Source organism: Pangasianodon hypophthalmus, chromosome 24 (genome assembly GCF_027358585.1).
Source record: "Pangasianodon hypophthalmus isolate fPanHyp1 chromosome 24, fPanHyp1.pri, whole genome shotgun sequence".
NCBI classification, from domain to species: domain Eukaryota; kingdom Metazoa; phylum Chordata; class Actinopteri; order Siluriformes; family Pangasiidae; genus Pangasianodon; species Pangasianodon hypophthalmus.
Window position 1 is genome coordinate 1,114,468 of NC_069733.1, and position 15,651 is coordinate 1,130,118.

General features: G+C 41.5%; 2 protein-coding genes across 4 annotated transcripts; both read right to left on the reverse strand.

Annotated features, from left to right (window-relative positions):
* Positions 1–300: 300 nt before the first annotated feature.
* Positions 301–7,008, reverse strand: LOC113528030 (UDP-glucuronosyltransferase 2C1). 3 transcript variants are annotated; one of them, XM_026916266.3, is made up of 6 exons: positions 6,894–7,008; positions 2,759–2,907; positions 2,332–2,463; positions 1,714–1,801; positions 1,399–1,618; positions 301–1,177 (listed from the first exon to the last, which is right to left on the reverse strand). In XM_026916266.3, the coding sequence occupies exons 2-6, from the start codon at positions 2,882–2,884 to the stop codon at positions 895–897; spliced, it is 849 nt and encodes a 282-aa protein (XP_026772067.3). In that variant the 5' UTR covers positions 2,885–2,907; positions 6,894–7,008; the 3' UTR covers positions 301–894. The 3 variants fall into 3 exon arrangements, with proteins under 3 accessions (XP_026772067.3, XP_026772065.3, XP_026772068.3); XM_026916264.3 differs by lacking the exon at positions 6,894–7,008 and adding an exon at positions 3,785–4,503; XM_026916267.3 differs by lacking the exon at positions 6,894–7,008 and adding an exon at positions 2,982–3,759.
* Positions 7,009–12,080: 5,072 nt separating this feature from the next.
* tal2 (T-cell acute lymphocytic leukemia 2) lies at positions 12,081–14,727 on the reverse strand. The gene is made up of 2 exons (XM_026916212.3): positions 14,509–14,727; positions 12,081–13,555 (listed from the first exon to the last, which is right to left on the reverse strand). The coding sequence occupies exons 1-2, from the start codon at positions 14,595–14,597 to the stop codon at positions 13,237–13,239; spliced, it is 408 nt and encodes a 135-aa protein (XP_026772013.1). The 5' UTR covers positions 14,598–14,727; the 3' UTR covers positions 12,081–13,236.
* Positions 14,728–15,651: the final 924 nt, after the last annotated feature.

Genomic DNA, 15,651 nt, shown 5'->3' on the forward strand with positions numbered 1-15,651 from the left:
AGTCCAGGCCATGCCTCCTGACACACACTGCTCCTCACAGAGCTCTCTGGAGGTTTGGAAATGAAAGCTGAAGTGTGGAGCTGCTGCACTGTCACCAAACAAGCACTTCACTTAATCAAAGCCACACAATCACACAGCCAATCAGAGGCTTCCACATCACGTGATCAAATCCTATGCTCACATCCTATTGGATGCCAGATAAAAAAAAACACTTTTGAACTTATTGCTGGACCTTTACAATGCTTGAGGGAAATGTTTGTGTACAATAAAGCCTGCAAATGAAGCTCTGAAACACAGCAGTGGGGATTTGAGATCTAGTTTATTTAGGCTGCACATTGTTTAGCTAGCTGCTTACACTAGTTAAACAGCAGACATGTTAGATCATCCATCTCACCTCAGACAGACCAGCCTGAGGCAGGCATACACCCTGAAACGTGTCTGGAGCAGGAATGATAAATATTCACGCAAAACAATGGTCTTGCTTTATTTCTTTACGGTAAGAATAATAAAAAGAACAGGAGTAGCAATAAAGAGAAAAAGAAGCACAAAACATATACAATAGACTTTAGTCCAAAAAAAAAAAAAAAGTCAGTTTCATTCCAGACATTTATAAATATTTTTCATTCGAATTTGAAATTCATCTTTACATTTACTTCAAAATTCAGAAAACAAAAAACATTTTGCTTGTGATATTACTACACCGTGGATGACGAAGTGGACACAAATGCAGAAAAAGAGAATGCAAAAAGAAAAAAAAGGCATAATTGTGATAAAATGTTAAAGTGTTAAACAGTGTTTAATATTGTGTGATTGTGTGTACTGTAATCGAACACGGTAAATGAGTCACCGTGTGAATGAGGTAAAGGACACACACAGACAGACACGTGAGGAGCGTCACTCTAACTTTCTTTTGTGATTTAGTGTTGATTTGATGAGCCAGAGGCCGACTCTGCAGATTTTGATAAAGATGTAGAGGATTAGAGCGAGTATGAGGATGAAGAAGCTCAGCACATCCAGCAGGTAGTACTGGTACCAGGTGAGGTGATGAGCAGCTACACGCAGGTGTTTAGCACCTTTATTCCTCATCACGTACTCGATCCAGAACACTGCCTCGTCCAGAGGTTTGACGGGACGCTCGTGGTGGATCTGGGACAGACGCCGGGCGCTCGCCTTGTACCTGCACAGCAAACACAGAGCGGCTAAAGAGAGGCGTTCAGCATTTCTTACTGCAGAGGAAAGAAAGATGCAATTTACACACTTCAGGAAACAGAAGAGCTTTGCTGAACAGGAGGCAGCAGTTCATACGCAGAAAACTGAACCTCATTACTGAAACTAGTGAAGTTGAACATATCTGGTAAGATCTCGCCATGATAAAGTGAGAAATATTCGGTCCGTTACTCTGGTTGATAGACGATGGCTGTAAGAGCGTCCACCAGGTCCTGCGTCTGCATGCTGCTGAAGTCCAGGACGATGGCCACGCCTTTAGCCTGCACGTGCACCATGTTGTCCGGCTGATCGGCGAACAGCGGGATCCCCACCATGGGCACGCCGTGGTAAATGGCCTGATACAGGCTGTTCGAGCCACCATGGGTGACAAACGCTCGGGTTTTGGGATGACCTGATTGGCCAAGAGGCAGACACGCCCATAAACAGGTGTGTAGCACTAAGAAAAAAATGTATCTGCATAACACGTGCGACAGGCGCAGTACTGACCCAGTAAATCGTTTTGAGGAATCCAGCGATAAATCCTGGTGTTTGGAGCCAGAGTGTCTGGCTTCTCTCCTCGGTAACTCCACACCACCTGTCAATCAAATCACATCATCACGTTAATGAAATAACACAGAGCTTTACTGTAATTTCAATAATGAGCCTCTCATGCATTCTACATGCTGCTTTATGTTTTCATGTTCATGTGTGTAAATATGAAAAGAAACACACTTGTAACTGTATAAAACACAGGTATGGAGCTAGAGTAGTGACTGTCTTTCTTTCAGCACATTACCTATCTTTAAACTTAGGCTTTTTTCATTGTGTATTTTTTATTCTCACATGTTGGGAGATGTTTTATGTTCACAGTGATGTCTGAAAGCCTGAATCATGCTAATAACCACAAGCCACCATCTGTTATCATTCATTTATTCATCATCAGTGCCAATGTTTCTGGGAAACTGGAGAGAGAGAGCGAATGAAACCCACAAAGAACCAGGGAGAACACGCACAGACATTACCCCGAGCTCAGGATCCACACGGGCCCTGGAGTTCTGAGGTGGTAATGATACCTGCTGTACTACCATGCACAGGTGTGTGTGTGTGTGTGTGTGTGTTGTGAACCTTCTGAGGGATCTGTCCGAGAGCTGAGGCGATCATGTTGGACTTCTCCATGGTGAGGTTTGTGATCAGCGTTCCCAAAGTGAACACCACAACACCATCATCTCCAGAGCTCTGTACAAACTCCTCCATATCCTACACACACACACACACATAAAGAAAGACCTACCCAGTGGATATACAATTGTGTTTGGTTTCTCAGATGTTCTTTTGTTATCACATGGTGGGTTTTGAGACTTTTACTCAGTGTGTACATGAAGAATAAGAAAAAGGAAGAGATTATTATTAAGATTAAGAACATTATTCGCAGTCCTGAACAGACTCTAAAGTAGTAACACTCATTACTGCACAAAAGTAGTAGCTGTATTAATACCGTGATGGAGGATAGCTCCGTCACAGTGTGTGTGTGTGTGTGTGTGTGTGTGTGCACCTTTGGTAAAGGTTCAGCAGGAGTACAGTGCAGTCCTCCAACATAGATGAAGTTTGGTAGGAGAGGTCGTGGGAACTCAAAGTCCCAGTAAGCTCTGATTAACCAGATATCAGCTCGGCCCATCATCTCACAGTAACTCGTGGGTTTACCTGCAGCATGAAGAACACTGCATCAGTCCATCAGACAGAGAACCCCAATCTGTCATACGCACACATCCTCGCACCTGTAAAGTGTGTTCTCCGTGTCAGATTACACCATGAAGATCCTCTAACGGTAGATCTGCGATTAAAGAAAATCACCACGTTCTGCTCCCGTCATCGGAAATCAGCTCGTGCAGAAACGGGCTCGCATGAACCCGAACATTCTTCAAAGTAAGCCGGAGATATCGAGTCTTTCTGCATCGCCACTACTGTGCTGTGCGTTTGCTGTCCTTCTGTCGGTGGATTCTAGAAGAACGTCGCTCACTCTGATTTTAATCACTAATTTCTCACACTGACAGTCATTTGTCGTCAGCTGTCTTTTTCACAGCAGCACTAAACTGGCCACAGATAACACACATTATACACACTAATACATTCTCTGATCTCTGATCTGATCATTGTCTGATCTCATCTCACGACCAAACAATTCCTTTATGATGTGAGATTTTTGTCGCTGAAAATCAGGCTTGTGTTTTTTTTTGTTTTTTTTATGTTCCATATATCCCTGGATTTTTGCTGCCACATATAAACCCACACAACTTAACCTGCTCAGCCCCTCCCATGTATGACGTAATCTAAATATTGTAAATCATATAAAATCAAACAACCAAAAGCTGTTTTACAGCCAGATATGGAGACATGAAATTTGGGTCCTCTGATGATTGAATGTGGAACTGGCTAGACTGGGAGCTTCACCTGGACCAGGTGTAAGTGCTGAGTGTACAGGTTGCAGAAAAGTGGAGTGGTGTAATATGGCGCTTATGAGAAAGAGCAGAAGTTAGATACCATCAGAAGTCTGAACTCTAACGTGTATTGCGTGACTCGCCTAGATACTGGCTGTAGTACTGGTCGTACTTCCTCCACAGGCTGACGGCCATGGCGTCCTGACTCCAGTAGAAGAGCACGTTGCGCACGCGCTGTGTGAAGCTCATGCGGTCGGTGAAGCCGCTGATGGCTCCCGGCACGTAGGCCGGCGGCGTTGCGCTCGCGCCGCACAGGCGCTCCACGGTGTGCGCGATGGAGAAGCGGAACGTGTAGACGAACGGCACGCCGAGCGCGTGCGCCATCAGGTCGCCGCACGGGTACACCGGGTCCGCGAGGACCGCGTCGAAGCGCGCGCGCCTCAGCTGCTCCATGAGCGGCGGGTACCGGAGCGTGCCCTCGCAGTACGAGAGGGTCAGGTCCTGCTTACGGGAGTACAGCCGGTAGAACTCCGCGTGCATGTGCAGCAGACTAGCGCGCTCCATGTCGTGGATGGAAAAGCGCAGGAAGTCCTCCAGCAAGAGGCGCAGCTCCGAGTCCGACACCGACACGTTGAAGAAGAGCAGGTCGAAGCGCGCGGCTTGGCGCACGTCCCGGTGAAGCGCTGCGCTCGGCACGAGCACCGTCACCCGGTGGCCCCGGTCCATCAGCGCGTCCAGCACCGGGATCATGTTCAGAAAGTGACTTGCGCCGGCGGGCCAAACCAACACGCTTCCACCGTTCACTCCTGCCAGAAACGCGCACAGCCTTAGCACCGGGAACACCTTCAGCAGCCCCATCCTCAGTGTGTGTGTGTGTGTGTGAGTGTGAGTGTGTGTGTGTGATTAAATACCGTCCGCCTGAGATCATTAACTCACACAGGGCTCAGAACAGCACAGAGTTCAGAACAGAAAAGAAGGTAAAGTTAGTAAGTGTGGTGTGGCCACGCCCTGATGTCCTGACTGACAGCTGCACTCAGGTGGAACGAAACAGACTGAATGTTAAGATGCAAATAAATACTTTAAATAAATGTTTTAAAGGTGAAACATATAAATAATAACGGTACATCAAAGTTCCTGAGAGCTCTAACTCTTTATTAGCGCCCTTATTATCTACCTTCCAGCAGGTTTGTAATTTCCAAGTGAAGCCAGAGCGCTTTATTTGCTGGTTTAGGTGTATTTTGTTAGCGTATGAATAACATTGTTAGATTTTAAAGATATCCTCATGATTATGTTTTTGGCATTAACTTTTTAAATATATATATTTTCAATTGTTTTAATATTACAGGTGATATGAGACAAGAATATGTGGAAATGTAAGTATTGCATTTTTAACCCTCGAGAAAAGAGGAGAAATTCTCAAACATTATCGCTTTAAACATGGCGTTTGTACAAAAACCTGTACTTCTTCTACACCATGACTGCCTTTCACGCAGGATTCATGCAGAAGAACATGCTGGACAGGTTAGGGAACTAGCACCATTTACATGTAACCATCAGCACTGTGAATTCTCTCACACACTCAGGCATGAGATGTAAATCAGAAGATACAGAACAGAGCAGTGTTTCTGCAACTTTTAATTCACACAGAAGTAAGAAACATAGTGAACAGGACTGGAGGATGCTGAAGCCAGAAATAGTTTCTGGCCAAAGTGACGAGAATGAGAGTGAAGCACAAGAACAGATTTCTGTGGATGGGATTGAAATGGAGGATAATGAAGGTGAATCAGCTGATTCTGATGATCTAACTCACTCTGATTTGACACATCAGTTGAAATACAACTTTTTGGAGATGCAAAGCATTCTTCATATTCCAGCAAGTTCTATTCAAGATGTCATTCAGCAGTTGAGTCAGATGCATGCATTACCTCTCCCACTGTCAAACAAGGCTGTTTCAAGTGTCCAGAGGAAGTGCTATCCAGATGTTGATGAGTTCCTTCTTACAGAGGTGGTAAATGCTGTTTCAGGAAGCAATGTTCTTTCAAAATGCTGTGACTCCAGTGGATGCTTCTCAACAATGAAAAGAAGAAACTCCTGTGTGTTATGTGAATTTCCTTTGGTTATGCCAGTAGAATACATGATTTGCTAGGGAAAAGAAACATGTCGTATATGTACCACTCCAGAAAATACTCAACAAGCCAGACTTTTTGGACAAAGCACTACCAGTGCAAGAATGTGAACCCAGTACATACAGTTCTTACAGTGATGGTCATTACTTCCAAGAGAATAGCCTTCTCAACCGTGACGAGTTTCAAATTGCTCTTGGACTCTGTGCTGATGAATCTGAGATAGCCAATCCAAGAACATCCAGAGGTAAACATAACATTTGTGCTGCGTACAGGGTGTTAGCGAACATACCTGTGAAATATAGGTCGGCATTACGGTCTATCCAACTGGGTCTTCTCTGTAATGCTGGCACAGTGAAAGAGTATGCTATGAAATAATCCCGTAAGCACTTGTTAAGGACCTTGTTCAGCTGGAGCAGATTGTTTTATTCATTGATCAGTTAGGAGCAACGGTGAAAGGGGCTGCCTTGTATGTAGCAGCTCAAACCTAACAGACATATCAGAGCTTCAGTATAATTGAACTTGTATCACTTGATTGAGAGGAAACACGGGATGACTGCAAGCACAGCTGACACAGAGATACTTTCTACCTCGTCACAGCAAAAGCAAAAGCAATGGCTTATTCCTTTACATTTGTTGTGAATACCGCCTGCGACAGGGCAACCTGGCCTACCTCAAGGACACACATACCTCAAACTGACAAAAGAACTAAAGCATGAAATCCTGGGTAAATGATCAGTAACCATGTTCAGCTTCAAAGCCTATCCTACAAATGATGACTATGCACAGGTCTCTGCTGTGGTGGTAAATATGCATCCATGTCTGCTGGGAAGTGGTTCATACTGGCTGGAAAAACAGTCTCAAGTTTAAAATGGGAAATTAAAAAAAATAAAGAAGATGAAATGAAGATGAACACATTCAGTTCATCTCTTCTGACACAACAGATGGACTTGGCTTTCACGCTTAGACGTAAAGAGATTGTTTAGACAGCACCTGCAGTCAGTCATGTGCTTGAGCGCCGGCGTGCTCTCTTCTGTGAAGCTCAGATAAAGTCTTCTTCCTGTTTCGAATGTATTAAAGGGATTGTTCAGCCAAAACTGAGTTCTGAGTTCTCTCATCATTTACTCACCCGTACGCAATCCCAAACTCGTACTTGTGTTAGTTCTTCTGCAGAAAACAAACAAAGAAGAAAGAGTGAAATAAAGAACTTCATACAAGATCAAACAATTATTATTTTGGGTTTTCTTAACATGATAAAGCAACATATAATTATTTCTTGGGCTGGAAAGCATTTGTGTGTGAAAGCTGATGTGATTGTGTGACCTGTCCTTGTCTCCGCCCCAGAGTTTTACATACAGTTTAACAGAATTAGTGGCAAGAACCTAAAGCAGCAGTTCCTGGAGAACATTGATGGACACAGTCCACGGTCCATGGACCTTTTTACAGCCAAGAGAGAGCTTCCTCATCAGCACTTGTTGAACCTTTAAAGCAAATAAAGGTTAGTTATTATGAGGATCATTGAAAATAATGTAAAAGCATTTCATGTTGTCAACAGTGAATGCATTTCTTATGTGTTTCATATCAGTAACCTGCTGTGTATGACTGATAATCTCAATTTAAATGAGCATTAATGTATATTCTCATGTTTCATAAGTACATCTCTTCTTACCTGTTTACATTTGAAGAGCCAGCTGTGCTCACAGCTTTCTGAGCATTTGTCAGATAATCATTTTCATTGTAATATATAGGAAACATTGCAAACTTTTTCTGTACAAGTCTTAAAATAAATAAACTTCATTTATATTGCACCTTTTTAAAAGTGTTTACTAAGTGCTTTACAGGAAGGATGTATATTTACATAAATTCCATGTAGAATGGAATTAATAACAACGTTTCTCCACACATTTGGTTTGTGTTTATGATAGATTGAGTGAGCGTTCTGCTAAACACACATTGACGTCTGCTCTTGATGCATGATTACAATACTCTATTTATACATGTGTCCTAAACTGACGAGGGGTCTGATGATGGTCACGACTCTTTCCTTTACTACTGTATCCTTCACATGGAATTGTGCATAGAGTGTACACTTAGAAAAGATTTAATGTACGTAATTGGACCATAATTAACTTTTGATCACAGCTTTAAAGGTACACTATGTACACATTTCTGGATAAAAAATTCCATAGTCATGTGCGTGCTTTTATTTCTACCATCTCTTACATAAAATGAATATTTAAGTCTAAACTGGTGGTTTAATAGTCAGACTTTTGGCCTGTGAGGTGACAGAGCTGAGGTTTTATTGCCATGACACGAATCCTGTTACAGTTTAATCAGTAAAAATACACTGATGTGAGCAGGGTGTCTCTCCGTACTCTCTGTACCTCTCCTTTAGTGTACAAAACAAAAAGTATAAACCACATTCATTAATCATTATACACGTGTGTGTGTGTGTGTGTGTGTGTGTGAAAGAGCAGCAGTGTCATCTAGCGACAGGTGATTTGGGTGTGTTTTTCTGTATTTTATGCATTTCAGACTCAGTGCTAAAGAGTGAGATTAACACGATTTTCTCAGCTTTTTCTTGTTCTGAAGGTGTGTGTGTCTTCTGTGAATCTGTGTCTTTTCATTTGCTGCTCTGTTTTCGCTAGCATGCTAACGTTAGGTAGGTGTCAGGTGTTATACTGAGTGAGTTAATCAAATGATAAACACTGTGAAGGATTCTGTAAAGGAATAAAACAGCAGATCATTATATCTACAGAGTAAATACTCAGGCTGTGTCCCAAACCACATTCTATCCTACTGAATAGTATACTAGTACACTAGTACCTGATTAGTGTGCAGACGTTGGTTTGGGACGCGGCCCTGAATTCCCGGTCAGTGTGTGTTACTTACAGCTGTCTGACTCATTTTTCCATATTTGTACGTTTATACGTCACTGTGTTGTAGATTATTGATGTAACTGAGGCTTTGTGTAAAGAGAGAACACACTGTGTGTGTGTGTGTGTGTGTGTGTGTGTGTGTGTGTGTGTGTGTAAACAACCTTCTGAGGGATTTGTCCAACAAACTCCTCCACATCTTACACACACAAACACACACACACTCTCTCTCTCTCTGTCTCTCTCTCTCTCTCTGTCTTTCTGCACTCTCTCTCTCTCCCTGTCTCTCTCTCTCTCTCTGTCTTTCTTCACTCTCTCTCTCTGTCTGTCTCTCTCTGTCTCCCTGTCTCTCTCTCTGTCTTTCTGCACTCTCTCTCTCTCTCTGTCTGTCTCTCTCTCTCCCTGTCTCTCTCTCTGTCTTTCTGCACTCTCTCTCTCTCTCTGTCTGTCTCTCTCTCTCACTGTCTCTCTCTCTGTCTTTCTGCACTCTTTCTGTCTCTCTCTCCCTGTCTCTCTCTCTGTCTTTCTGCACTCTCTCTCTCTCTCTGTCTGTCTCTCTCTCCCTGTCTCTCTCTCTGTCTTTCTGCACTCTTTCTGTCTCTCTCTCCCTGTCTCTCTCTCTCTCTCTGAGAGTTCCAGCATGATGCTTTCTGAAGTAGAGATTTGCTTAATCTGATTAAAATGCGAGTGTGTGGTGTGAAAGAGTGCTCCAAGAGGAGAGCGCCAACAATGGGCTTCCCTCCAGCTAACACTGCACCTGTCCATACACACACACACACACACACACACACACACACACACACACACACACACACACACTGGCCAGCCTGTCACACACTGATAACACTGGCTCTCACACACACCCTCCACCTCAGTGCGATTCCTTTTCAGGGATAAAGACAGAGAGATTCAGATGGAGAGAGAGAGAAAGTGGAGAAATGTTAACATGCAGAGTGTGAACTCGCTTCAGAGGCAGATAAAGAGATCAGGCTAATCGGCTAATACCACACACTCATTCATCCAACTCCACAGAGAGAGAGAGAGAGAGAGAGAGAGAGAGAGAGTAGGAAAAAGAGGAACAGTGCTTTAGAGCTTTAGAGAAGAGGATAGTATGAATGAGAGCAAGTGTGTGCGTGTGTGTGTGTGTGTGTGTGTGTGAGTGCATGTGCATGTTAGAATAAAGAGCAGGGAGACATATTGCTCATGAGAGACAGACAGAGTGTGTCTGAGAAAGAAAAAAGGAAGGAAGGAAGGATGAAGTGTATGTAAGAAGAAGGGTGTGTGTGTGTGTGTGAGAGAGAGAGAGAGAGAGAGAGAGAGAAATCATACAGAGGAGAGACAGACAGGAAGATAGCTCATAAATGTGTGTGTGTGTGTGTGTGAGAGAGAGAGAGAGAGAGAGAGAGAGAGAGAGAGAGAGAGGATCTGGTGTTCTGTGATATCAGATTTAGTGTGAGTGTGAGAGACAGATAAGAAAAGATGCTCAGAGCTCTTTATTATCATCACATTAAGACTCATGTGAGGTGAGCGCACACACACACACGCACACACACACACACACACACACACACACAGAGAGAGAGAGAGAGAGAGAGAGAGAGAGAGAGAGTGCTATAAGACACTGGAAGTGTTAATGCCTATGATCTGAACTGACTCTCTCATTTTCTCAGCAGAATATTCCAGAAACGCAGGATTTACACTCTCTATTATCTACAGTGGTTTCACTTCCTGGTGTGGGTCAGCACCTACAGTTCAGCATAATGTTTCAGTTTTCTTTAATAATCATCCTGACATACACTGTCACAACATGTCAGACACACACACACACACACACACACACACACACAGAAAAAAGGAAAGGAAACAGCAGGTCTGAGCGTTTAACTCTGCTGTTTACACAAGGCTTTAGACACTAACACAGCCGCTGTGTCTGGCTTTTGGATCAGCAGGTCGTGTTATCCGTGTGTGTGTGTGTGTGTGTGTGTATGTGTGTGTGTGTGTTTACGCTGTGGATCAGCTGCAGTCGGGATGCTGCGTTTGCTCTGAGACACTGTGGACTGAACAGGTTTTACTAACATTACTATTTTCACACCTCCACTTATTACATTATTACAGTTACACTAATTCATCACTGTTACACTAATTATTATGAACTCATTACTATGAACCATTACACCTATTAATCAATAGTGCAAAAAATAATGTCTGATTATTACTAATGTAATAACAACGGATGGACAAAATTACTGGGAGATAAACTATTCAAGCTAATAATCATCATCATCATCATCATCATCATCATCATCAGCGTAAAAGAATAAAGCTGATAAGAGCTAAAATGTGTTTGTGTAATAAAGCTAAAATAAAATAATTATGTCTGATAATAATTAGTAATATTCAACTAAAGACAAAAACTCATTCAGTGGATAAAATCATTTCATTTAGATTTTTTTTGCTTTATATTTAATTTAGATTTATTCATACTACCTAAAGTTTGGTCATATCTAATAAGTTTTTTTTTTTTTTAAGTAGTAGCTATTGTATTTTTCACGTTATAATTATAGTGAAGACATTAAGTCTATGAAATAACACATACAGTAGTCAGAAAAGTGTTAAACGAGTCAAACTTACAGTTTCTCCTGGTTTAAAGTGTTCAGAGTCGCCTCAGTGAAGATTTGACCTCTTCACATCTCAGCAGCTTCCTGAGGAACCTGGACTGCTGGGTTCCTCTGGAGAACGTTCCCACGTGGCGTGAAGCTGATGGCTGATTGAGAACCAAAACATCAAACTGTCTTTCATAAGGATTTAAACAAAAACATCAACAAAAACATCCAGACGTCTAAACTTTTTCACTGGTATTAAACAAGAAGAATCTTCATAAACTACAACAGTAAATAAATTACTTATTCACACACACACACACACACACAAGCCTACTTGGTCAGTTTTGACTTCAGTGTGACCTCTGACCTTTAGGTGATAAGTTAAGCTGTGCTTTCTCTCTCTGCTCTCAGGACACTCCGGCCATCACAGAGCTCATCGCCATGGTCACGCACCTCCTAAACGACATCACAAAGGCCATCGCCATGGAGACCTGACTCTCAGTTGACCATCACAGGGGTCATCACTATGGTCACACACCTCTTAAATGACCATCAGGGCCAATAAACACTGCTAAACACACACACACACACACACACACACACTTTTATGAGGGCTTTCAGGTTAAATAACTGCTTTAAATAAATATATAATATTTGAGATTTTTTAGTGCAATGTTTTCACACATGTTCCTCTTTACAAACCTTTTATTTTTCCAGCTTTATTCCTACATGAGACGCATTACTGTGTTTTAGAAATTGTTACTGATTTGTTTAGCGGGCGATAAACGTGTGTGTAATAGACTCACAGTAACTTTCAGAATGTTTTTGTGCACATTTTAATAAGAAAAGAGTTACACTGATCCAATAAATAAATAATACATTCCAATGATGCCAAGAACTTCTGAACAGAGATACTGCGCAGAAATATAAACAATCTTTGGCTGCTGTTTTGTATCTGCTGAACAAAGAGCATGTTGAATAGTTTTATTTCTGTTCAATAAATTAACAAATAATTAAAAAATAATTAACAATAACTTACAGAGTCATCAGGACAGAACTCACTGATAATGGTCTTAAATATAAAACAAATACAATACAATAAATACAAATAAATACTTTAAATTTAAAAAGAAAAACTATTAATATTCATCAAAGAATTTTTTTCTTTATTAAACAATGCCATCGTGAGAATAAATAAATACCATAAATACTAAATAACAAACTCTAAATGTTGCACGAGATCATGGACAGATTTAAACTCGGCGTAGATTCAAAAGTTTTCTGAATTTTGCATTTCTATAAATGTTTTAAACGTTCCTACAACGCTGCTGCAACATTAATACAACGTTTTCAGAACACTGTCAGAGACCTAACCTTAAAAATCTGCTAAATCCTGTCTAATACTTCACTGAACTTTATAGTAAAGTTCTGTGTGAGAGGGGAGGGTTCTTGTGTGTGTGTGTGTGTGTGTGTGTGTGTGTGTGTGAGGTTCTATGTGTTTCAGCATGTAGAGGTTACAGTTCTAATAAAGGACCTAGATTCTCTCTTTGTAAATATCGCAGAGGTTCTAGATTGTGTGTGTATTTACGCAGAGGCTGCAGGTTTTCTACAGAACCGCAGCGGTGCTAGATTGTGCCTGTAAATTTACAGCACAGGTTCCATTTGGCTGTTCTGTTCATTATAAATGGTTCATTATAAAACTCTGCATTATGCTGGAGCAAAGCTTCTCCGTTCTGTCTGGAATTACAGATGGTTCTGGATGGTTCGTGCAGCTCCTGCAGAGGTTCTAGATTGATAGAGTGACTGCAGAGGTGTGAGATTTTCTGTAAAGTAAGTTTTCTGTAAAAACACATTAGAAAGGTTCTAGTGTTCTGGATCCTGTCTGTGAAATTAATACAAAAGACTCTAGAGCTCATATAGTCAGTGCAGTTTTTTCGTACAGTTTGTGCAGCTGCAGCAGGTTCTTTAAGTTCTCCAGACTGTGGTGTTGGTTCTACCAGGTCTCTGCACCGTCACTGCTGGATCCAGGCGAGTGTGTTTCTGTATGTGAGCTCAGGTTCCTCATGTTCCCCGTGATGAGTGTGATGAGGGTGGAGGACGAGTGTTCTGTCACTCCGTCTCTCTGGTTCTCCAGCAGCGTGAGCAGGAAGGTGATGTAACGCATGGCCAGTCTCAGGATCTCGTTCTTGCTCAGCTTCTTCTCAGGAGGATGAGTCGGGATGAGCTTCCTGAGTTCCGCAAACGCCGTGTTAACGCTCTGCTGACGCCAGCGCTCGCGACTGTTACTGATCACCTTACGCGTCATGATGGCGCTGAGAGAGAGAGAGAGAGAGAGAGAGAGAGAGAGAGAGAGAGAGAGAGAGAGAGAGGGGTTAGTCTCGTGTTTTTCTGGAGGGGTTTATCACTGAAATTACAACAAAGAAGCTTGATTTCATGTGTAAAAAAAGAGATTGTGTCTGAATTCTGTAAAATTACAACAGATATTTTTGCTTCTAGATAGCATTTATAAAATCACAGAAGCAGAATTAGATTTAATCTGTAAAATTGCAAACAAGATTGCAGATTTTGCTCAGCGATGTAACAAAAAGAGCTAGGATTTTTTCTGTAACGTTGCAACAGAAGATCTAGAGTTTGTCTGTGAAATAAGAGCTACTGCTTCTAGATAGCAACTTTTACATTTTATTACATCAGGAGCTCGATTTTGCTTGTAAAATTGTAACAAAAGTTCTCAAATTTTGACTGTAACATTATGAGAGATTCTGAATATCTGCGTGTAAAAATGATAACAGAAGCTCAAGATTTTTGTCTTTAAAATATAATCGACATTCTGCTATTTTTGTCTGTAAAATTAGAACAGAAAATCTAGATTATGTGAAATTATAGCACAAGCTGAAAAACATCTAATCCATCTGAGAAAACCTACTGCTTCATTTAGCTGTCATGATAAAGAGCTTAAACATACATTAAAAATAACGGTTTTTAGGAGGTCATTCCAGGTCATTCTGAAACGTTTCGACATCTCTGACTTGTTTTATGATCTTATGGAGTAGAGAAATGGAAGATCGTTTTAAAGATTCTAGTCCAAGTCCAGCAGTCTTGAATCAATACTACTAAATATTTCTACTACTGACATAACTGCTTTTTATACAAATTCTACAAATATTGTATGCAAAAATACCCTATAAATAAAACTATGAGAGAAACTCAATTTTCATAGTTGCAGTTTACTAGAAATCAACTAAAACTCAGAGCACATGAAGCTTACCTGGGAGTGTGTTGTCTCAGAAAAAACAGAGTGCTAAAGTGTCCTCTCACTGTGAGCTTCACAGAGTCTCTGAGCTCTGACACAGCCATGCTCTCAGAGAAAAGAGAGAATAGACGGAGAGGGAGAGGGAGGGATGGAGGGATGGAGGGATGGAGGGGGAGGACGGCAGTACGAGTGGAGGCTTATGAATTTTACAGCTGTGTTGTATTCGCCCTGATGAACACACACACTCTCTCATTTACACCTGCCAGTATTAACACTACATTACATGAACACACCTGTGTAGAGGTTTTTAACCCCACTCTCACAGTTAGTATTTCTGTTTCGTAGAAAAATATCACTCTGATATCTTTTTAATAAACTCAATTAGTTCTGTTTACTGAAATTTAAACAAATGAAATCCCACGTTAATGACTTTGGTTTTCTTTTCAGTCCAGCAAGCTTCCATGACTTTTTTTTGCTGGATCCCACAGGATCCCTGTTCTGACGCGTTTTTGTGCGGTTCTGTGTTTGTGAAATTTTAATCAACGGTGCATAAGAGCCACTGCAGAGATTCTAGAGATTCTGCCTGTGAAATTACAGATGGATTATTACTAGATTATGCTGGAGCAAAGGTTCGAGATTTCGTCTATTCAATTAGAACAAATGTCCTAAATGTGTCATGCAGCTGCTGCAGATGTTCAGAAAGAGCACTAAATTGTACTTTACCGTTAGTGTCATTAAATCCCAAACAGTTTGTATTGTTATTTAAATGCCACATGAAGATGTTAATCAGCATTGTGTGTATGTGGCAGAATACGTAAGAGAACGGTATCTGATGGAAACATGCTTTAAAACTGTGAGTTTTTTCAGTGAAACACACAGACAGCTTCATTTTAACACAAACCATACAGACAGGCTGAGCATCATACATCCAGTGCTATTTCCTCTTTCTCTCTATATGTGTGTGTGTGTGTGTATATACACACTAGTCATCCACCTGCTAATAATTCTGTCAGTGAAACACTAAGTGAGAACTGTGACATCATCATCCGAACGGTTTCTGATTGGCAGATTCCCTCTGACAGGGTTACACTCGGGGTTTATCAGCTGTGTGGTAATCTCTTTTAGTGTGACCACGGCGCTACACATAAATTACACACT